The sequence below is a fragment of the Podospora bellae-mahoneyi genome, chromosome 5 (assembly GCF_035222275.1).
Source record: "Podospora bellae-mahoneyi strain CBS 112042 chromosome 5, whole genome shotgun sequence".
In the NCBI taxonomy this organism is placed as follows: domain Eukaryota; kingdom Fungi; phylum Ascomycota; class Sordariomycetes; order Sordariales; family Podosporaceae; genus Podospora; species Podospora bellae-mahoneyi.
In genome coordinates this window covers 3,849,883-3,872,981 of record NC_085884.1, presented here as the reverse complement: position 1 = coordinate 3,872,981, position 23,099 = coordinate 3,849,883, and the positions used below count along the sequence as shown (strand labels likewise).

The 23,099-nt window shown below is 51.2% G+C and overlaps 5 protein-coding genes across 5 annotated transcripts; 3 read left to right on the top strand and 2 right to left on the bottom strand.

The window, feature by feature from the left end:
• Position 1: 1 nt before the first annotated feature.
• Positions 2–2,027, bottom strand: QC761_509950 (uncharacterized protein; the record flags this gene model as incomplete). The annotated part of the gene is made up of 4 exons (XM_062880202.1): positions 2–1,288; positions 1,351–1,554; positions 1,609–1,664; positions 1,714–2,027. The coding sequence occupies 4 exons, from the start codon at positions 2,025–2,027 to the stop codon at positions 228–230; spliced, it is 1,635 nt and encodes a 544-aa protein (XP_062731533.1). The 3' UTR covers positions 2–227.
• Positions 2,028–3,083: 1,056 nt separating this feature from the next.
• Positions 3,084–4,927, bottom strand: QC761_509940 (uncharacterized protein; the record flags this gene model as incomplete). Its single annotated transcript, XM_062880201.1, has 4 exons — positions 3,791–4,927; positions 3,546–3,728; positions 3,168–3,479; positions 3,084–3,113 (listed from the first exon to the last, which is right to left on the bottom strand). The coding sequence occupies exons 2-4, from the start codon at positions 3,726–3,728 to the stop codon at positions 3,084–3,086; spliced, it is 525 nt and encodes a 174-aa protein (XP_062731532.1). The 5' UTR covers positions 3,791–4,927.
• On the top strand, positions 4,288–9,567 carry SWR1 (swr1 complex component; the record flags this gene model as incomplete). Its single annotated transcript, XM_062880200.1, has 1 exon — positions 4,288–9,567. The coding sequence occupies one exon, from the start codon at positions 4,288–4,290 to the stop codon at positions 9,565–9,567; it is 5,280 nt and encodes a 1,759-aa protein (XP_062731531.1).
• Positions 9,568–10,708: 1,141 nt separating this feature from the next.
• QC761_509920 (uncharacterized protein) lies at positions 10,709–12,086 on the top strand (the record flags this gene model as incomplete). The annotated part of the gene is made up of 4 exons (XM_062880199.1): positions 10,709–11,127; positions 11,182–11,869; positions 11,928–11,960; positions 12,024–12,086. The coding sequence occupies 4 exons, from the start codon at positions 10,709–10,711 to the stop codon at positions 12,084–12,086; spliced, it is 1,203 nt and encodes a 400-aa protein (XP_062731530.1).
• A 3,591-nt stretch (positions 12,087–15,677) lies between these two features.
• Positions 15,678–18,920, top strand: QC761_509910 (uncharacterized protein). The gene is made up of 2 exons (XM_062880198.1): positions 15,678–17,284; positions 17,359–18,920. The coding sequence occupies exons 1-2, from the start codon at positions 16,825–16,827 to the stop codon at positions 18,735–18,737; spliced, it is 1,839 nt and encodes a 612-aa protein (XP_062731529.1). The 5' UTR covers positions 15,678–16,824; the 3' UTR covers positions 18,738–18,920.
• Positions 18,921–23,099: the final 4,179 nt, after the last annotated feature.

The following is a 23,099-nucleotide window of genomic DNA, read 5'->3' as shown; positions in this document are numbered from 1 at the left end:
CTCGTTTAGCGATATCCTATGCATACAAATTATTTCGACCCATCTTTTTCCTATGCATGTCCTGGTTGCTTCAATACCCTCCACACATGAATGAATATTGTAAACCCACGACCATAGAATATGCCTGCTGTGCCCAAGTCCCAGCTCAGACAAAACATTAAACAAGCACTAAGAGCCGACATAAATGTAGCTGTAACACAAAACCGTCCGCCTCCCAGCCCTACCAATCAAGCAACGGACGTCCCGAGAGTCTCACTGTCACTAGCATAATCGGCAACCCGGACATGGGGACTAGCCCTTCTTGGCTCATCCTCATCATCAATGGCCCTCGCACTCGCAGGTGTAAACGTTCTGTTCCTCTTGACACCGCTGTTGTAGCAAAGCTCACCTCCTGAGGTGCTTCTCGAACTACCAGAGAAAACCGTCTGATCTGGTAGCGTCGACGGTGCAGCGTTTTCCTTTCCCTTGTCTCCGAACAACCCACCGCGGTCTCCGCACTCTTCGCTCGATGATGTTGTGGAGGATGACCGCGCAGAGTGGCAGGCCGCACCCCCTGATCCGGGGATAGGTGTTCCCATTCGGAAGGCCGTGTTGGGATCGACCTCCCCTAGCCCCATCCCCAGGTGATGTCTGGTCTCCTTCTTGGACTTGACCTCTGACGAGGGAAGCGGAATGGGTTGGTTCAAGAGTGACTGTGCCAGACTGGATGCAAGATTCGGGGGCAGCAGCGACGCATCGTGGCGATGCTGAGGCAGATGGTATTGATGATCTAGATCCAGGGCTGTAGGCGTATTGGTTGGAACTTTCATGTCATCGACTTCGTCCATGGTGGCGCTATAATCCGGCATGCTAATGTCACTTGTTTGCTTGCGCGCCTGCATCGTAGAGCTCGACCAAAAGGCCTTGAAAGAGTTGTTTGAATCGCTTGACTGTCCGCTATTGACGATGGAGCTCATGGAGTTTACCCAGTCCATGTATGCTGATGATGAACTAAAAGGGTCCGCATACGTATTGACAGAAGTACGGGGAAGAAGAGGGGTGGGAAATGTTGAGCTGCCAAGATATTCTGACGTTGTTTGGGGCTGGAAGATGCTGCCCGGTATTGGAGGAGTAGGGAACCCTTGGCTTTTGACGTTGCGAAGAAGCATTGACTTGCGGCGTGGAGAGTGGCTGTGAAGCTCTGCTCCATCGTTGGTTTGGTATGTGGGGACTGGCATCGAAGGGTTCGCGGAAGGACGTCGCCACATTGAAGGATTGGGCCATGCGATGCCATTGGCCTCGAGAATCTCTGTGCTATCACATCAGCCTCGGTCCGTAGTTGCTACCAGAGGTCCGGGAAACAAGACGGACCAAGAGGAGCATGCTGAAAGGAAAATGCCACGACGTTCTTGACTCTCTCAATGGGAACTGAGAGGGAGTCCCGAGGGAAGCCTTCGCTGATCACGACCTTGATTCGACCAATGTCGTCCGCGGGATTCCAGTGGCTCTGAAACATAAGTTCGCGACGGAAATGCGGAAACTTGAGTCGCTCAAGCTCGCCGGTTTTGGTAAATTCTGCCAGAACATGTTACTACAAGATCACTGGCAAGGATAACAATCACCACAAACCAAATGTGCTAGTGATAAGATGTGGGCCGTTGACTTTGCGGTCAAGGACAGTCGAACTAGTTGCCGGTCAGGAGGGGACTTCATCAAGAGCCAGGCAGTACCCACGCAACCAAGCGTCCGTCGAGGAGAATGCGGGCCTCATATTTGACTAGCTCCATGTGCTTGCTGTAAGTCCGGGTGAATTGGCTGATCTCAGGGTTGCGCCAGCAGTGAAGGGATATCTGGAACGAGGACCCGGCCGGCAAACTCGGGACAAAGCAGGTCATTACCGGCATCATTACCGACATACCAGCTGAGCCGTGAATGTGGGACAACTCGACATCGGGAATCGCATGGCAGGCGACCTTGAACTCTTTGAAGGGAATTTTGGCGTCTCGGCCAGTCGGGAAAAGGATGACATCCCAGTCGTCGTAGCGCATCGTGGTGGATGCTTTGTCGAGAAGAGAGACTGATAAGACTTGCTCGATGATGATGGAGAGGAAAGGAACTGGTACCAAGAGAACAGCAACAAAAGAGAAAGGTGACCAAGCCAATTACACAGCCATCAAGGCTGGCAACTCCCAAGAAGCCAAAAACAGAATTGTGAGCGGAGATGCCTGATATCAGAACATCAGCAACGTCACTTTGGTGCCCGCGTTGGTAGTTTGGCGGGCCCGTGCCGATAGGCATCTTTGGGAGCTACCGGGGGTAGGGGACCCAATGACGCACGGCGTGACCGGTACTTCCCTCAGCATGATTGGAAAGGGACGAAGAAGGATGGGGTTCGAGTAGATTCGGCCCCGGTTCAACTGTGTGGTGTAATTCCAAGACAGTCAATTGGGTGCTTTGACTGTGGAAGTTGGGGCGATTCGGATGCTGAGACTGAGAGATCCCATCGAGGAAGTGACGGGGGCGGCTTGATTGTCGGAATTGCAGTTGAAATGAGCGGGAAACACTTGCTGCCTTGGTCTAGACCATAAGATCATACGTCCGTGTCGTCGAGGTTGCCAGCTGAGATTTGGAGACCGATTCAGAAAGACGGCAGGAAGCGGCAAAACAGAAAACCTATTCCGAAAACCGGGAAGCGCCTCTTGGGAGGAAGCTGGCAAGCTAACTCAGGAAACTGCAAAGGGTCCTATGTTTGTCAATAAAGTCAAAGGTGGCATCACCGCGCCTGCTGGGTCACCCGTGGTATGAGCTGTTCCCCACCCTCCTGATACCAATAATCGCGGCAGGATCAGATAAAGCTCTTTCCACGTTTCCAAGATCCCACAGCTTCCAACCTTCCATCGGCATCAACGGAAAGCAGGGCACGGATCAGTCGCCACCCAGCTGGGATTCAAGATCCATGTCAGTAGACGATGAACCGAAACTAGATCAAAAGACTGGCCGGACATGACTGCCTGCTGAGCTGTTTTTTGACAAAGGAACTCAATTGCACAACATAGGTCATTAATAACCTGGATATTTACAACTCGTCACATACTACTTCCACTTCAGGGGTCCTCATCACCTTCCATTCTGGCCTGTTTCCAATGATTAGCTTGACCCAAACTCAGGTCCAATGACTGTCCACTTACGCGGATACCACCCTCTCCACCCAGTTCCCTGACCAAACCACCCTCAAACTCTCTGGGGTAGCTGACACGGTCTGGGTAAACCTGCTTGACGGTGAAGACAACGCCGAGGAAGACCACAATGAAGGCGCCAACCTGGGCCAGACCCTTGCCAGGGCTGATCCATGTGTACTCGTAGGTGGAGAATATGCCCAGAATATCGTTGTCTTCGTGAACCGGCTCGCCCAAGTTTCTGCGCTCCTGTTTGTCCCACCAGTCGGCGTGAGGGTCACGGAATTGGCGCTTGACACGGGGAGGGTTGATATAACCGCCGTTCTATGCTCCTGTCAGTTTTGCCGGCCATTCTCAACCCAGAGCTCCTCCTCGACCTCCACAACGCACCATTTCGGGATCCTCAGCCGCAGTCAGCTTGGGGTAGTCGGAGTCGGGGTACTTCTCGTCAAGCTTGGCGCGGCCGACCATGGACTCGGGGAGGAAAGTTCGGGTCTGAATGAGGGGGAGTCGGCGAACCGCAAGGGCGGCAGTCCGGAGGGGCGCTGCCCGCACAATTCGACTGGACAGCATCTGTGAGTAGCGAGTTAGCATATGTTGTCGAGAAGAGGGTGAAAGGGCAATTGGTGACATGCCGTGGCGTTGGGGGTGCCGCAATGCGATAGTGTGAGGTGAGGGCTGATTGATGACGATTGAGTTTCGAAGCTCTCCCCCAGAGGTTTGGCCTCGTCGTGGTTGGAGCTGTGAGAGCTGTGATTGGCTGGATGTTGCTGTTCAGAGGTCACAAAGTGGACACCTCAGGCAACAATGCGCGCAGCCCACCAAAAAGAAGCAGAGCAGAGGCCAAGCCAAGCGCACGGCGCGTTCTCGCACTGGGCGGCCGCGGCAATCGCCTTTCAATCAAGCTTGGTCATGAGTTGGAATTTTTTGTCGGCTCTCAAAAGTTTTGCTGACGACGGGCTTTTTCGACACTATTCACGTCGCAGCAACCACCACAGCGGCCTGGACATGCTGAAATTTCGACACAAGATTCCCCGCGACCGTCCCGTTCGCCTGACCTGTTTTTCGGCCTGCCAGATGCCAGTTTCGTCGAGCTCTCGGCTTTCTTTGCCTCCCGCTGTCCCTTGTTACTATGACAGAGATCGCGTCGCCGAGCCCAACACACGCTCTTCCGCCTGCCACTAACGGCGACACCAATGGCCACCACCATGACGAACCATCATGCACCACCCATCCCGAGCCCGTCGACCTCGACCTCGAACCGCCAGAGACGAAGGATTCATCCAGCGAAATTAGTGAATTCGAGGATGATGAACAGGTCCTGGCCAAGCTCGATCAGATGAAACAAAATGCCATCAACCAGGCTCCCAAAAGCAACGGCATCGACCATGCCCACGACACCCCCTCCACCGATGATGGGCCACCTGCCAAGCGTCGACGAGTCCGAGATACGACCCCAAATAATACCATCAGGAAGCCCAAGGTCGAATCCCCGCCATGGAAGAAGGTTGAGGCCGAAGGGCCAACCAGGTTGATAGCAGAGGATGGCCGTCGCAAATCGGGGCGCATCAACCTCGTGAACTTGGAGCAGGACAAGCGAACGCCACGGGGAAATAATCAAGCCAGTCCTCCGCGAAGAGGGCGTGGGCAAGCTAATGGTTCTGCAAGTGCAAACAGCTCAACCCCCGCTTCGGGAGGCGCATCGAAGCGTCCGATACCCTCCAGCAAACAGGCAGCATCCAAGGCTTCCATGTCCAAACCTCCACCCCGGAAATCGATGACCCAGGAAGTCCGATCAAGTGCACGAAGTCGTCGACGATCCACATCCCCAAGGCGACCCACCACGCCTACGAGACAATCACTTGGCACCCGCCGCTCCACGCGTCGTCTTCGAGATAATGACGATGACGATGACAGTACCTCCCCAGCCGCTATGGAATTCACCCCCCGTATCAAACTCCGCCGCCCACCCCTGACAGAGCTACCTTTGGTCCATCGGGACCAAGCAAATCTACGACCAAAGCTCGGCCCGTCTTTCGAAGAATACGTCGTGCGAGCAGCCAATATTCCTGTGGAAGAGGGAGGGCTGTTGATCACCGCCGAAGATGGACCTCGATACACTGATAAGCTCGTGCAAGAGGATGCCTCCATCATTTTGCGGGTCGAAAAGGAGGTAGAACCAGGCGGGTTGCTGGCGGAGGAGAGATGTTCGGTATTCGAGCCAGAAGCGGAGGAGGAACCACCACGGCAATGGGCACATCTGGATCACCTTACAAGGGCTATGAGCAACTTTCGTAAGTTGATGCTTAATGAGCAGCAGCGACATCGTGCCACAGCAAAGAGGATAGCCCTTGCATGCGAGGCTGAATGGAGGCGGCGAAATCCGCAACCCAAAACAGCTGAAGAGATTGAGTTTGAGGAGCGAGAGAAGAGCAAGGCACGGTGGAGGCAAGTTGGGAAGGCAATAGTGGGGACATGGGAGAACGTCAGGATAGAGGTCAACCGTCGACGGCTTGTGGAATGGGAGGCTGAGGAGCAGCGGCGCGTCAAGGCTGCGCTGAACCAAGCAGTCAATTTGTCGGAACAAAAGCTGCAAGCCAGGCAAACACAGTACGATGCTGAGGAAATATCAGGCGAGGACGACGATGATGACGAAGATATGGACTCGGATATGGATGACGAAGAGGACATCTCTGATGTTTCTGAGTCTGATAAGGGTTCAGAGGCTGATGATGAGAGCAACATGTCGTCGTCGGAAGATGATGATGATAAGGAATCTGTTCTGTCCGATGAAGGCTTGACGCAAGACCAACTACGTGAGAAATACGCCAACCTACCGGTGTTGGAGTCAAAGGAGGTCGATGATTCGAAAACAGATGTGGGCACAACGCCGGCCGACACTCCACATGGTGGTCCAACTGATATGGACACCAGCGATGAATCGGTAGACATGGATGACGACCTTGGCTCAAGTGAGGAGGAAGAAGAAGACGAAGGCAGTGAGGAGTCGGATGACGAACCTGCTGGGCTACTATCCTTGTTCTTCAAAAAGTCTGAGTTGAAGAAACTTGAGGTGGAGGCTGCGCCTGAGGAACCCTCAGCTGAAGGCGATGGAGATGTGGAGATGGCCGACGTTGATCCTTCAGATGCCCCCGCGCTAACGGAGGAAGGGGGTTCTGTGATGCCAGCATCTGAGGCGATTTCAACAGCTGCTGAAGCAGGCGAACCAATGAGTGGTGTGTTGGCAGAGGTTCTGGTAGAGAATCCACAGTCTGCGACAGCAACTGCCACTGCTGAACATCCACCACCACAAGTCGACGTGTCCGCCACTAAGTCTACAGCGTCAGTGTCTCCAATACCTCCACCAGCCGATGTACAGCCCGTTGATGAAGCTCGTACCTTCGCCAGCCAAGCACAGCCAGTTGCCACCAGGGTCAAATCAGAGCATGATGTCGATGTGTCGATGGTAGACGCACCTATAGTAGACGAAGCCCTCGATGCCCAGTCCACGGCAGCCAACCATCAGCATAGCCCCGAGACGGAGCCAATGACCAATGCCCACAGTGTATCTAGAAGCCAATCGCCAAGGACATCCGACGACACCAAACCAACTGACGCAGAAACGCCCGTATCGACATCACAGCTCAATGCCGCAAAATCTGACAGCAGAGAGCTCACTCCACAGCAAGATGCCCCAAAGACAGAAATACCCTTTCTGCTTCGTGGAACGCTGCGTGAGTATCAACATCACGGGCTGGATTGGCTGGCAGCCCTTTATGCCAACAACACCAACGGAATTCTCGCCGATGAAATGGGCCTGGGCAAGACCATCCAGACCATCGCGTTGCTGGCGCATCTGGCATGCCATCACGAAGTGTGGGGTCCACATCTCGTCATTGTCCCAACAAGTGTCATGCTCAACTGGGAGATGGAGTTCAAGAAGTGGTGTCCTGGCTTCAAAATTCTCACCTACTATGGTAACCAAGAAGAGCGCAAGAGAAAACGACAGGGGTGGACCAATGATGACGTGTGGAACGTTTGCATCACATCATATCAAATGGTGCTCCAAGACCAACAGGTGTTCCGGCGCAGGCGATGGCATTACATGATTCTCGACGAGGCTCACAACATCAAGAACTTCAAATCTCAGCGGTGGCAAACACTGCTTGGCTTCAACACGCAGGCTCGTTTGCTCCTGACGGGTACCCCTCTGCAAAACAATCTGACAGAGCTCTGGTCACTTCTTTACTTTCTTGCCCCCCCCGAAAATGGCGAGGGAGGCTTCGTTGATCTCAGGGAGTTTCATAATTGGTTCTCTAGGCCAGAATCACAAATCCTTGAGAGCGGACGAGAGCAACTGGATGATGAAGCACGGGCTATCATCTCCAAGCTCCACAAGGTCCTTCGACCATACCTCCTCCGCCGTCTGAAAGCCGATGTCGAGAAACAGATGCCGGCCAAGTACGAGCATGTCGAGTTCTGTCGTCTTTCCAAACGCCAGAGAGAACTCTACGATGGCTTCTTGTCCCGGGCTGACACCCGTGAGACCTTGTCATCTGGCAACTACATGTCTATCATTAACTGTCTGATGCAACTGAGGAAGGTCTGCAACCATCCGGATCTCTTCGTTGATCGCCCTATCATGACTTCGTTCCGCATGCAACGTTCTGTTGCAGCTGATTACGAGATCAACGAGCGTATTGTCAGGAAGAAGTTGTTGGCCGAGAAGCTGATGAGCACAGTAAGCCTCAGCTTCCTCAACATGATCCCAACACAGTACGAGGACATGTCCACGTCCCATGCCGATCGCATCGCTCAGCTTAGCGCGCTCCGTATCTTTCCCGATCTGAGAGATGCGCAAAAGATTCGGGCCAACAACGCTTACCATAACCTGGATCCAGCGTCTGTCAAGTCAAATATTGTGTATCTTGAGAGCGCCGCCCGGTGGGGTCGGTTTGAAGAGCTTCAGCATTGCGTCTATCTGAACGCCCTCCGTCGTCAACAACGTCCCATTTACGGGAAGCGTCTTGTCGAGATGCTAACGCTCGACACTCATCGTCGACCATACAAGCAGCGACCAAAGCTCCCTCAAAAGATTATGAGCTGGTTTGAAGAGGATCTGCACTTCTTGCACAGTGCAATCCCTACTCTTCAACAACGAGCAGAGTCGATGGAGACGACCATCACCAAGTTTGCATGTGTCACTCCGGCAGTGGTCACTGGTGATTTGAACAGGTTCCTACTTGGGGAAAAGGGCATCCAAGCATTCCAGGAGGCAGATATGAGGCTTTCAGCACCAGTCAAGTATGCTCCCTACATGCCCAAGGAGCGGCCTGTTGATCCTTGGCACGAGGCCCGGATGCGCCTCAGCATCCAGTTCCCCGACAAGCGTCTCCTCCAGTACGACTGCGGCAAGCTCCAAGCGTTGGACAAGCTCCTGCGCAGGTTGCATGCCGGCGGTCACCGAGCACTTATCTTTACCCAAATGACAAAGGTTCTCGACATTCTAGAGCAGTTCCTCAACATTCATGGCCACAAATATCTGCGTCTTGATGGTGCAACAAAGGTTGAACAGCGTCAAATTTTGACGGACCGCTTCAACCACGACACTCGAATCACTTGCTTCATTCTTTCAACCCGTTCCGGCGGTCTTGGTATCAATTTAACGGGTGCCGACACAGTCATTTTCTATGACCAAGACTGGAACCCGGCCATGGACAAACAATGTCAAGATCGAGCTCATCGTATCGGTCAGACCCGCGATGTGCATATTTACCGTCTTGTTAGCGAACACACCATCGAAGCCAACATCCTCCGCAAAGCCAGCCAGAAGCAAATGCTCGACGACGTTGTCATTCAAGAGGGCGAGTTCACCACGGATTACTTCAACAAGATCTCTGTTCGCGACGTCATTACCACAAGCGGAGAGATTTGTGCCAACGAAAACGACGTTGCCGCCAACGCCGCCATGGATAGGGTCCTTGGCGGCGTGGAGAGCACCAACCCGCGCAACGTCGGCCGTGTACTCGAGCAGGCAGAAGACAAGGAGGATGTCGCTGCGGCGAGAGTGGCCGAGAAGGAAATCCAGGAAGATGAGGCTGACTTTTCGGAGCAGCAGCCTTCTGGGGTGTCGAGTGCAAGGAATGGTACACCACGTGAAGGGACGGAGCCACCGATATCAGCAACGACGAAGCCGTCTGGTCTTGGGCTGTTTTCTGAGTCTGCTGATGATGGCGAAGTTGTGGAAGTGGAAGAAAAGGAGGTAGAATACAATGCTTGGGGGGAGAGGATGCAGACTATTGACGATTATATGCTCAAGTTTATGACGGCTGCGCTGGAAGGGACGCCGTTGGATCTGCCAAAGGATAAGAAGAAGAGTAAGAAGAAGGGGAAGGATACAAGGAAGAGGTAGTGGTTCTGTTGACAGACATGAGAGAGAAGAGCGCGTTGGTTGTATGATATGGATTGAATATTCTTGTCTTTGTGTTTATGATGGAAGAGATTTAAAGATTATTGAATATTGTTTTTACTATTTCCTGGTTGGGTATTGGAAGAATAAAAGGAATGGAAGAAAAAGAAGATGGGGTGTTTTGTGTATCACATAGATGAGTGAATTAGGGGTTGGAGGGGTAGTATTACTATGTGGGATGAGAGTTTTTGGGGTATTGTTAGGGGTTGGTTGTTTAGACTGAGAGGTTGGGTTTTGGTAGAGTGATAGCGGAAGGGAGGGGGCTGAATAACGAATTATTAACATATTGCCATATTTTCAAACGAGGAATAGGTGGGGATAAGGGTGATTGAAAGGGGTCAAAAATAAATCTCAACACTTTTTGGGGGCAGGTGATGCCTCTGCCTTGGGCACAACTTCACGTTGTGTGATGGTGCAAGAGAATATGTCAACACAGTTTGTTATTCACCTGGCTTTGATATGAACATTTCGAAAACGCACAGAATATACCCTGTAATAGGTGAGCGAGGCAGGAAAATACCTTTTGCTGGGTTCCCGTTTCTTGCTGAAATCGTTAGCGAGCGGTACCGTATGCCCGTTGTTATGGGTGGATGTGGAAGAATGGCATGGGACTGGAAAGGGATGTTTTCGTGGCTGGGTGCAGTGAGAGGGGAGGGAGGGACAGGGCTCTGGTGGCATGTTGGTAGGAAAGAGGAGCACGCTTCTGATGGAACATGCTGTATGAGACGAATGCTCTTTGAGGAGTCGTTGACGTGATACTCAAAGATCAGGCGTGTGGACTACCGGTTGTGTGTAGGTGCTGGGGGGGGGTTGACAAGGGGGAGATGGTGGTAGGGGGAATGCAGGAGTTGTTTGGACTGCTTGTGTGAAGGTGGAGGGGGGAAATGGGAGTTCTGATGTGTTAAGTAAGGTAAGGTATGTGACTTGTTGACGGCCCAGGTTTGGTTGGGCCAGTCCCAGTGGCCAAGTGCTCAGCCCCAACCAGGTTCTGAGGTTTGACTGCCTTACTGAGGCTCCTTTCACGTGTGTTTACCCCGCATCGTCTTTCCCCATCATCTCATATCGCAATGTTTTCTGTCATAAGATGGCAGACCCTCTTAGCATTACAGCATCGATTGTCGGCATAGTTGCTGCCGCATCCAAAGTATTGAGCCTCCTTGGTGATATAACCGATGCGCCAAGATCCATCGCCGACCTGCTGAATGAAGTGTACGATCTCCGGCTCATCTTCTGCAATCTTCAATCATTCATTGACCGAACGCGACAATTCGACCCAAGCCGACTAGCCCTTATACAGCTTGGCGACCTCGTCGCTATTCTCACCCGTACAGTCATAGCCTTCTCTAAACTCGAATCTATTGTGCGACCGCTTTGTGACCGAGAGAAGCTGTCAACATGGCAACTTCTGAGCTGGAGATGGCAGCAAACTGCAGCCCTGCGAGTTTTGACTCAGCTTCAGCGACACAAGATATCACTCTCCCTGATGCTCCAGATATACCAATGGCATGTGACCTGCCCTCTATGGTCAAGAGCTCTGCTGACAGCCGCCTCCATTAGTGTGACTGACCTTGAGGCACGCCAGAAAGCTGGTGCACTCCGTGATCATCTTGAACAGGAACTGGATGATAACCAGGGCTTAGCTGACAGATTGGCTGGCATGAAATTGTCACCAGAGCTCGAGGAGATGAGCACGGCGGTTTTCGACATGAATGATGCATCAAGTGCTCTTCAAACTCCCGGAGACAGACAGGACCCGACTACTGCCGATCTTGAGCTGGCCAAGACTGGTGCGATTAACACCGACCTCCCACTAAACACACCTCCAGATCAGGCATCGACCAATGAAAGCGAAGATGACGATGACATGACAGACTCCGAGTTCCAGCTATCAAGAGCCTTCGAAGTTGTTCTGTTCCGAACCTGGGTATATCGTCGAAACGAAAGGGAGATTGTAGACGGGGTCAGCACCATCAACACCACGAGATCGCAGGCATGGTCGATACTATCCGGTATTACACTGTCCAAAATGTCAACGCTCTCGATCGTCAACCTGCCACTGACGCAGCCGGAGGTTGAAAGATTCACAAGCCTTGCAAGCAGATCACTTGAACTTCGAAAGCCCGTCCCTCCTACCAGGCCATCGAGAGTTGATATAGCGATTGACCCACGGCTTGTAAAAGAGCTGGAAGCTTTCCCAAAACGCAGCCCAGCCTTTTGTGAAATAATCCCCCCGAGGGGTTATTGGGTAAAGACAAACCTTTCTTGAGGCACTGTTCCATACGTTTATACTGACGAGTATTCAGAGGGGTTATTTGGATGCGACTATCGTGGGGCCGGCAAGTTGAACGCTGGGGTTTTGACTCGAGATCAAATACAACCACTAACTTCTAACCAGCCCGACAGTCCCTACGCTGGGGGTGTGTTCATCTTCAGCCTGCGCTTCCCGATCGATTACCCTTTGAGGGCACCAGAAGTCAGGTTTCTAACGCGGATTTACCACCCGAACATCACAATGGCTGGAGATATCAATCCTCCTGTTACGGGCATACCATGGGTCCCAACCACTACTTTGTCCATTAGTAGGTCCTGAAACTCTTACTTCCGTGAACTTGACACCCAGGCTAACTCTGTAAGTTGTCGATACGCTGCATCAATTACTCCAAGAACCGCGGATTGATTTCCCGCTGAACGAGGAGATTGCCAGGGTCTATGAGACAGATCGACAAAGCTATTTAGCTACAGCTCGGCAATGGACCAAGAGATATGCTAGTGGGAATTTTTCTGCATAGATTACAAGTTTCTCTTTGTCTTTGTATATGTATATTCAACCGCAGACATACGAGTTTGACATGAAGTTATATATGCTTCATGCTATTTTGCTGGCAGAATAAACCGTATTAAAAGACGTATTCACTCTGACTGGTTTGCAGCTTTTACTCTTGGGACAGTTTTATGAGGAATGTAGCTATGATCTCAACCCTCAAATAAGTATGTGCCACGAAAGCGGTGGAACGGGGAGGTCAATCCATTCTTAACAAGATAAGCGATTATGTTGCGGTAGCAGATGCTGCGTCAAACAAATGACCTTCCCATCAGGTGCACTCCCGCTTGAGACACTGAAGTCTCCGGTCTATTTACCTAGCTAGTTACCTGGTTGCTCCAGTGATTTGATCAGGCTGAGGAAAGAGCAAAGTGGGGAAATTCTAGCCACGAGCTTTTTGCAGGCAGGAACGATGCTGAAGGGTATTTGATCTTTCCTTCTCTATCCAGTCTTCAGGCAACAGGTTGCCTGTTAATTTGAACCCCACAATTTGAATATTTCTCAAGACCCGAGCACAAACTTAGCTAAAACATCTTGCAGTCTCGATCATCACGATCGTCTTCAATTTCTGCCGTCAGGCATCGCAACCTCACCAGCATAAAGAAACCTTGCCGTTCACGCTCTATTTATCCTACCTACCTCATTCGTCGATTCCTTGACATCTGCAACGCGACCCGGTATCCTCAATCATCTGTGCGACCCTTCGGTCACTGGTGCGAGATCCAGCGCCGCAACACCTCCCGGAAAAATTCAGCGGTGGAATTCGTAAGTCGCTCCATTATTATTGGAAACTGCTTACCATTCTCTAGTTTCCATTATTGATATGTCCATCGATTCATGACTGACTCTTTGTCGCAGACGGCTCCGCGCTGCTCAGCATCCCAGCATAGAACCGCACAGTGGATGTGGAGATTAATCATAAGGACGTAACGAGGTTTCGTGTGAAGGAGCTTTTGGGGCTTTTTTTTTATCCTAGAATATGGATACAAAACCGATACTTTCGTAACTTGTGAAACGAGTTTCAACGGATCGGCAGTCAATTACCAACTCTCTAACCGGCATAGCACGGAGCCAGTGACGAACTTTCTTCTTCATCGCGACATACAAAGTACACATCCGGTCGTCTTTCATTTTGAATTGGAGACGAAACTTTGTAACATCTACGACAGGACACCTAGCGAGATGCGCGAAAGGGAATGCAGACGCCAAGCCAAAGGTTCTGTGAGTGAAGAGATGCCTTATTTGGAGGATATCCAAAATCCTCGCGCGGACTTTTCTTCGACAGGTCTCAAGGACATAGAATGCGCACATGGCATGATTGCATGCTGTCAGCTGCTCCAGCATTTTCTGGAGAGTCCTACCACCGCGTTGAACAACCTGAGGGAAGCGCTGGCAAGTTTGGAACAGCAGTGAAGTGAAGATCAGGAAAGACTTCGACGTGCTGCTGAAGCCGGAGCTGTGGTGCACAAGCTACGGCTTGACTGTCACGGGACAATTGTGTGGCGCACAGTTGATAGTAATGAGACGTTCAACACGTTCTCGTTGTTTGCTAACTTCTCCAAGAGTACTGAAACGGTATTGGGGCAAGTTTGGAACAAATACGTCTTGGATCTAATATCTACCACCGAACTGGTGTTGAAAGATGCTGCCGAACAGGCCTCACAAGGGGCAGAAGGACGTCTTTTGAGGGTTGAGGCAGGGGAGTGCATCTTGCAAAGGCTTGGAAAGATAGGAGAGGCTTTGCAAGAGATGGAGAGTGAGGGGAGGAGGTTGCAAGACGAATACAGCGGTAAGATCGACGAGATCACTACCGCAGTGAAACGCTTGGAGACGCTCGTTGAGAGCATGAACAAGACATCGGGTTTATTCGAGTGTGCCCATGGCCTCACGAATTCGCCTTTCACGGAATACGGTTGGTAACTTCTGTAACATTTTCCTAGATAAACACTTCGGCAGTGGAAATGCTGGCATGTATGGAGCAATTCCTCTTCAAGAACTGGATCTGCCTGTCTCGGTGATGGCGATACAGATGCCTAGAAAGGGGGCTCAAAGCTCGTATACCTGCCAAGCACTTTCAGGTAAGGTACGAAGTGAAAACATATATTTACCGAATGCCTAACATCGACATGGCGGATTGCAGAGTGGACTTCCAGCCCGTGATACTGGATGTATCTTGTGAGTTATCCCGCAGGCTCCAAAGAACCTCACGGTTTCAACAATCCCCAGGTCTGAACCTCTGATCTTCTTGGCGCCAGATACATCACTGTGAAAAACCCATCTGATTACCGTATGTCGAGTACAGGCCGATATACCTACCCCTAAATCTGATGAAACATCTGCAAGTTACCGGTAGATCGTGTATCTGCTCTGGGCAACGGTGCGATGGTGCAACCGGTCGAGGCGAGATGGGGCTCGACGACCCACGTGTGTTACGTGCTGAGATTTTGTTTCTGTTGTCTCAGATCTGGCAATTTATCTTGCGGGGTCGAATAGATTATTTCAACTCTGTCGAGGCCTCTTCAGGCGAATCTCGGTGCCGGGGTCCACTCACGGCCCCGGAGGATGGAGTCCGGGGATATGCGGAGGCAAAGTGGAGCTGTGACCGGCTGCATTCCGACGTTGGTATCCGGGGGTTTTAATTTGCCGGAGGAGAAATGTTTTTTTTTTGATCGGGCTGGTGGATCACCCGGGTTGACTGTTGATCAGTGCAGGGAGGGCATAGCACAAGTAAAAATAGAGATTGGATTGTGGGGGGTGGTCGGAGTCTAGAGTGACGTGACTTTGTGAAAGGTTGTGTGCTGCTGCAACGCAACTCGACCCGGGCTTTTGCGGAGCCAAAGAAACGAGTAAACTTGTGGAGTGGTGACACTGCGATGATGTTGTGAGATGTCTGTGTTTACAGCGTGTTGGACCCTGGAGTCAACTCTAGCGAGCCACTGGAACTTGGGCCTTGGACCTGATTTTGGTCACATCCCTCGAGATCAAATTCCCCTGAGGGTTTGGTCTGTGCCACATGTGCCATGCTCGGCGCCCAATAGTTCAGATCACAAACAACAAAGAAGAGTTGATGAGAATTGGTTGGCTGGCCGCTTGGATCGGTGTGTTTTCGGGTCCGCTGTCCGAGCAATCCGCAATCTGGCCTATCAAAGTCAGCAGGGCTGCCTTTTTATGCAAATTTGGGGTGTTGTTGGTTTGTTCTTCTTTGAAAGACGGGGCAGCCGATCATGGGAATGAGTCATCAAGCGAATGGGAATCGTGTTTTGGGGGGGATCTCGGCCTGAACCGCCAGATTCTGAGGCGCGGTGCAGCGCAGGAAAAGAAGAGCATTTTCGTCCAACATCTTGGCGTGGCCATCACCTCTGACAGAAATGTTTCCGAGGAATCTTCGTCAGAGTTCCATCAGAGAAGAAGGATTCTGGAATTTCGACCCAATGCAACATCTTGGTCTGCTGAGATGCGATGGATGATGGCCGAGAGCAAGCAAAGGGAGGAGAGAGGCGCAAACCAAAGTTTTCCAGCCGCGCGGATCTGTCCCTAGCGGCATCTTAGCCATCACCGAGACCGAAGTGCTGGGATTTAGGGGATTTTTGGGGATGCAGCTGGGGCAGCATTGCAGAAGGAGGCTCTTGGCACGACTTCCGTTGGCGACAGCATGTCGGTTTCAGTCACGCTCTGTGGAACGTCACTGTTATCAATCAGTTCCATTTTCTCGAGACGCCCTTACTAACACATCACAATCGGTCCAAAATTCCCCCGTTTGGTCGCTTACCAATTCGCTCCGGAAGCCTCCCCACAGAAACTGTCCGCTTCTTTGACAACTCTCCAGCCCACACATCAAAGAGCACCGTTTCTTTGATCCTTGGAGCCCGACCTTACGGATACCTGCCCCACGTTCCGTGACACCTGGACCTTGCCATAGCTCCAAGTCGCTCAAGTCCCGGGCGTCTTGTCTCGGGGACCTGCAAGCCGGCAGGCGTGAGCACTTTCTCGCGATGCCCGTCTCGTTTGAAGGCCCCCAAGATGTCTTGGTAGCAAGCCACCGCAATCATGGGTCGGGGTGCGGTCCAATTCCTATCTCCAGTGGTACATTTATCTCCGGTCCGCTGAGCTGACCGTGTTGAAGGCACAGCGCCCAGCTTACCTACCTACGCTCGGCTACTTTCCTCTACTGTAAAAAGGCCCCCTGCGGCAGCCGGTACTTTTTTTCTTTCACAGTAGTTAGACAGTCTGAAGATATAACAACGTCAGGGTCCCGCCCCGAGATTCTGATCTCTCTTTTGTCCCATCTGAAACTATCCCCACTTCCCCTATCATCCTCAGCAACCTCCATCTATACCTCGCAACTCAAACAGCACTCGACACACATTGGGAACTGCATCATGGCTAGTAATTCGCTGGACAAGCCAGCGACGGACGGGCTGACAGCCGAGTCACAAGCACCGACCGTCGCCCCAAGTTCCAAGAGCATATCAGACGACGAGAAGGTATCCAACTCTGGGGACAGGACAGACATTGACGCCGGCTCTTCAACCGATGCGACGGAAAAGGTCTCCAAGCAACCAGAAATCACCACATCAGCAGCTGACAATGAGAAGACGGACAACATTCTTGCCAAGCAGCCCACCGCCGTCTCCCAAGCTGGCAGCAAGAAGCTCGAGCCCTCCAAGACAAGAGAAGATGGCGAGGAGTACCCAACAGGTATCAAGCTCGCCGCCATTGTCACTGCCCTGTGCCTGAGCGTCTTTCTCATGGCACTTGACAACTCGATCATTGCGACTGCTATTCCCAAAATTACGGATCAATTCCAGAGCTTGCCAGACGTGGGTTGGTATGCCAGTGGTATGTTGTTCTCACCCTTACCTGGTTTCCCCCTTTCACACGACAGTCAAACTAATCTGTGTTTTTCTCACCAGCCTACCTCCTCACCACCGCCGCTTTCCAACTCCTCTTTGGCCGTTTCTACACCTTTTTTTCCATCAAATGGGTTTACCTCATCGCCATTTTCATCTTTGAGGTCGGCTCCCTTATCTGCGCCGTCGCGAACAATAGTGTTACCCTCATCATCGGGCGCGCCATCGCCGGTGTCGGTGCGGCGGGTATCTTCTCTGGTGCCCTCACCATCCTGGCTTACTCCGTCCCCCTTGCCAAACGCCCTATCTACACCGGCGCTATTGGCAGCATGTACGGTCTCGCCTCCATTTCTGGCCCTCTTATGGGCGGCGCCTTCACTGATCACGTCACCTGGCGCTGGTGCTTTTACATCAACCTGCCCATCGGTGCTGTTACCATCGCGGTGATCATGTTCATCTTCCCCGATCCAAAGAGGGAGATCAAGAACAATGACACGCTCGCGCAGAGAATCATGCGGTTCGATCCGTTTGGCACGGCGGTGTTTATGCCGGCGATTATCTGCTTGTTGCTTGCGCTGCAGTGGGGAGGGACGCAGTACGCCTGGAACAGCTGGAGGGTTATCCTGCTGTTTGTGCTGTTTGGGGTGTTGATTATCATTTTTGTCGGAGTGCAGATTTACCAGGGGGATTTGGCGACTGTCCCCCCGAGGATTGTCAAGAAGAGGAGTGTCTGGAGTTCGGGGTTTTTCATCATGATGATTGGAGGGGCTTTCTTGGGAGCGGCGTACTATTATCCGATTTGGTTCCAGTCGGTCAAGGATGCCACGGCGGTTGGGTCGGGGATTATGAACTTGCCCATGTTGATTTCGTTGGTGTTGGTTAGTGTTATTGCTGGGGCGGCGGTGACGATTTGGGGGCAGTATGTGCCTTTTATGATTGCGTGCTCGATCTTGTCGAGTATTGGGTTTGGGTTGACGACGACGTTCACGCCGGATGTGGGAGCGGGGGCTTGGATTGGGTATCAGATTATTGTTGGGGCGGGGATTGGGATTGGGTTTCAGCAACCGTTGATGGCTGTGCAGACGGTGTTGAGTATTGAGGATGTGCCGACGGGGGCGAGCTTGATCATTTTCTTGCAGACACTCGGGGCGGCGTTGTTTGTGGCGGTGTCGCAAAATGTGTTTACGAATAAGCTGGTGGAGAATGTTGCCAAGTATGTGCCTGATATGCCGGATCCGATGACGATTCTGCATGTTGGGGCTACGAGCGTGGAGAATGTGGTTCGACCGGAGGATTTGGGCGCTGTTACTTGGGCTTTTAATGATGCGCTGACGCAGACCTTTACGGTGTTCACTGCTTTGTCGGCGATCAGTATTCTTGGAGCAGTGTTTGTAGAGTGGAACAGCGTTAAGGGGAAGCCAGTTGAGATGGGGATGGCTTAAGGTGTCTTGTTTTGGTTTGGGTTTGGATACAGTACCTAATCTTTTAATGTTTTCTTTCTGTGATATCCAATAGACGGTAGGGCGCAATGGTTAGGCAGGGCATGGGTAACAAGGAACCAGCTTTATGCTTAGAATTCACGGGATGAGGTTCATTTGATACCAGATATGAAGGCATAAGCAATCTCAACTTTTCCACCATCGAATCAATATTTGAACATGAAAGCCATATGATAAATATTGACCCCATCTACCTGCTTTCCCATTAGGCAATTTTCACCATGTTATTGTTTACCTGGTACTTGCACCTGACTATTTTGTGGCCTTCTGCTTTCCCTTGGTATCCTTTTCCCTGCCTTCATTTTCCTCCGGCTATTCTGGTACCATGACGTTGCAATACGGACAGTCTCGTTCCTATTTATTTAGCTCTCTTCCACATTTTTCATCTGAGAACTTGTGCCCTCGGTGTCCAGACGAAGCAGGGAGAATTTCTTGCCGAGTAAGGTCTGCAGTCGAACAGGTATTTCATCTGTGAACCACATGGTGAGCTCTTCTCTGCGAGGGGCTTTAAAGCAGGTAAACAAACAGGTATGTGTACTTACAAGTGGTAACATTGCTAGCAGCTTCCTTCATCTGTGCAATAACCTTGGGATTGACAGCATACAGTTCCGATATACGCTGGCGCCACGGACCCCATATAAATCTTTCCAAGGATCGTGGATCCGATGTATCGAGTTGGGACAAAGGTTCTTCAAATTCTGCAATGAGCTGTTGAAGCATGCGGGCGTTTTCTTGCTCCGAAGTGTCCGCCATGATTTCCTGGATAATTTTGTTGTCGCAATTGGCGATAACACAGGGTGATTCCGTTATGTCTATCTGATATTTAATCTCCTGCCACGGTTTTATGTGAACATGAATACCCAAGAGGGAGGAAGGTAATGCCCAATTGTAGTGTTTGAGTTTGGGGATCTTTGTTCTCTTGGCTATGTTATGAAAGGTTCTCTTCATGGGATTAGGGGGTCCATATGATTCGAGTGTGCCTAGGTCTTCCAGGATGCAGCAAGTATGCGTTATGTCCAGTGCTTCAAACGTAAGAAACTGAAAAACGCACAGAGATGCTTTCTGGTGAAGAGCGATATGTTCCATGGAATCTGGAGTATGGTGGGTCAGGATATGTCGCCAGAACAGGTCGGGAGGCTACCTATTCGTGCTATATCTCCTGAGGTATATGAGTACTGAAAGTGTGGAACCATATTCCTTCCAAGGGATGTGAGTCCGGAGCAGCCACCCATATTAGGCGTACACCAGCACTTGAATCGGTCTCTGCTGTCAATTCGCAGTAATCTCGATACCATCTCCCATGCCAAAGGTGGATTGTAATGTCCCCCTCTTTGCGGTGGGGGATTGCCCCAGCACATGTCGCTGGTCGCTGTGAGTCCGATCATAGAAGACATGTAGTGCCAACCGGTGGAATATCGGTTCAGCCCCAGATTCCTCGGATCTCTCTGCCTCATGTCAAGACAGCCATGACTTTGCAGCCATGTCCATCCAAGCAACCTTTTTCGCTCCTCAACCTAGACGTTCTCTACTTGAAGATTCATGCTAAACTCTTTGTTCCGCCAAAGAATCACTGAAGTCAGTCGAATATCATTATAACAGTCGTAATAACGAAATGCGTGTTGCCACAGTACCGGAAAGTTTTGAATACCGATGTCAAGGCTGTGAAATACAGCACAGTACCGCGCCGGGACTGAGAGATGGGAAGAGACCGGAATTCCAGCACTTGTTAATGCTTCATATAGTAGGGGGGCCTCTTTGTCCATCATCACTCTCATATCCCAATCCCGGTATACCCCCAACTCGCGCTGCCCTAGTTTGACCAGTGACCTCCGCCTTTGGGCTAGGCGTCCGACGAAAAGATTTAAGAATCCTTGACTGATATGATAAAGCCAAGAGGCATATTCAACTCCGAGCTAGGCAGAGAACGTCCGCGGACTTGAGATACTCATCACGCTCATGCGCTCGCCTTGCCAGGATCATGATTGGAGAGTAGCCTGATTCCGAACTTATGTCATCTGAGATTGTGTCGATGAGGCTTTTGGCACACGTTTGGAGGAGACACCGAACTCCCTCTGGCCATTGTAGACAATAAACAATACTTGTGCACCCTGCGATTCTGTCGAGTGGTCCATCCGGATCACCCTCTATTGCCTTCATGAGCTGTTTTTTTTTTATTTCATGATGATGGCACGTGCGATAGGGTTTATGCCTGAAAGATGTGATGTCGCATGGCTTCGATATAGGGACAATCAGCGTTCAATGCGTTGTCGCACTCACCCGCAATCAAACTTGGGAAGCAGTGGTGAATGGGAGCTATGTGGTGATAGCCTCCCAGTTTCCGTATCAAGTCCTCCTCAGACATCCAGTCCTGATCTTTTCTTGGACCAAAAATCATAGGTTCTAGCACAGCCCACTCTTGGATACCATATTGGATTTCCTGACGGTCAACGATGTAACACAGCAGAAAGAAAAGTCTGCGCATTGTCCTATGATAGGTCAAAACGTGCGAAAAAGGTCCTTTACAGAAGCCAGGTATCTTGCTTACCTTATAAAATGCTCATTTTTGATACAGGTCCTTCCAATGTCAAGAGTGGTTCCAATAATACGGAACAGAACTTTGAAAGACGCTCTCTGTCGGCTGCATGGGTTCAAAAGCACGCTTCCAACCGTGCGAGTCACGAAGCGCTTTTACACAGAGAAGATCCAGTTAGATCATCTGATTGAAAGAATTCATGACGCACCTAAAGGCGAGTTACTTCTCCATAGGTAGAACAAGTTTCGTTGTCCTCATGATTCCAAGGGGATGCCGTGCCTTCACAATACAGACAAATTACAGCACTCTCAAACTCCCTCAACCTAGAGATTAAATCTTCTTGCGACAGCTTCATAATAGGCGGTTGAGCGCTTTCGACTATCCATTCTGGTAAAAGGGTGGTCAGCGGCGGCCTGTCCCCCTGGTAGTGAAAAATCGATCTAGCGAGTTCACTTTGAAATCTTGGTACAATGTGCTTGAAGCGTAGTGAAATTCCCAGGCAGCCGGTACCCACGGTGTATTCGATACATGCACGATTTATTTGGTGTATGAGATGCCCCAATAAGAAGGGTACTTTCAATCCTGGTTTCTTCGGATGCTTGGCGCCAACTTCGGCCGCGAGGAAGGCAATATTGCACCGCCGATATGGACCGAACTTATGAATGAACAAGTCTGCAGGTCCGCGAGATACATAATCGGAGATTCTGAATCTGGCATCAGTCATGGCTTGGAGCTCTATATCAAGGAACTTATTATAGGGAAGATTCCGCTAGCACATCCATGGTTTGCATTTCCACGGGGCTCATCTTGCATCCGCATTTCATCAGCTTCAACATCTCCGGATGGCGCTGAATTGGGGTGCAACATTTACCAACACACATACAATGCCCGTGGGCCAGTTGGATCTTTGGCTTACTTCGCTCCAGGAATAGGACAAAGAGAAAATCACCCAACCGGGTTCTTATTCCTTGGAGCTGGGAAACGGAGTCTTGCAGCTTGTAAGTCGCCTTGGTATCAGTACTCCTGCTGGGGAAACTTTTGGTTCGGATCCTAACACACCTGCTTCATTCAGGGCACCGAGATCAGGATGCTGGAAAGCCATGAGGTCACGAGTTGGGGTCAGTGTTGCCAAGCTACCAGGCCAACAATATGACCGCATCAACGCCACAGGTGACCATTCAGGGGCCTCGACCAGCGCAGCAATGTCAGGGGAACTTCTTCCGACGAGGGTACTTGATTTGGGAGTGGAAGGTGCTTCTAACATTAATAATCTGACTGTATCAGCAGTTCGAAAGATGTTATCAGGGTCAACAGTCAAGGTGGTCACTGCGGCATCGGTACCTCTGGATTGGTGCATTGTGCATCTTACAGGACGACGCCGACGACTGGGCTCGCCAGTCTGCGCGGATGGCTGCAGTCTACAGCTATGCCTCCTGCACGATCTCAGATCACACCGCTCGAGACAGCACAACCGGGATTTTGGATGCCAGCCTGAAACCTCCACCGACACTAGCACTGCGTTCACACAGCTACTTCTTCAACCCCCATCGTACCCTCGCCCACCTAACCTTTCCTGGGCTCTTTTGGCGATCAAGTTACGGGAAGCTTTCTCAACTGATGGGGTTGGGTGTTTCAAGAACGGGTTCTGTCACGACGACTCTTGCACTTGTAGACCACCATGTCTTGTTCGATGATGCGGCTGGTCCGATTGCTGATGACATTATATCAGGGAGCACCCTGCTTCGCCATCCAGAGGATAGCAAGTGGTCTGT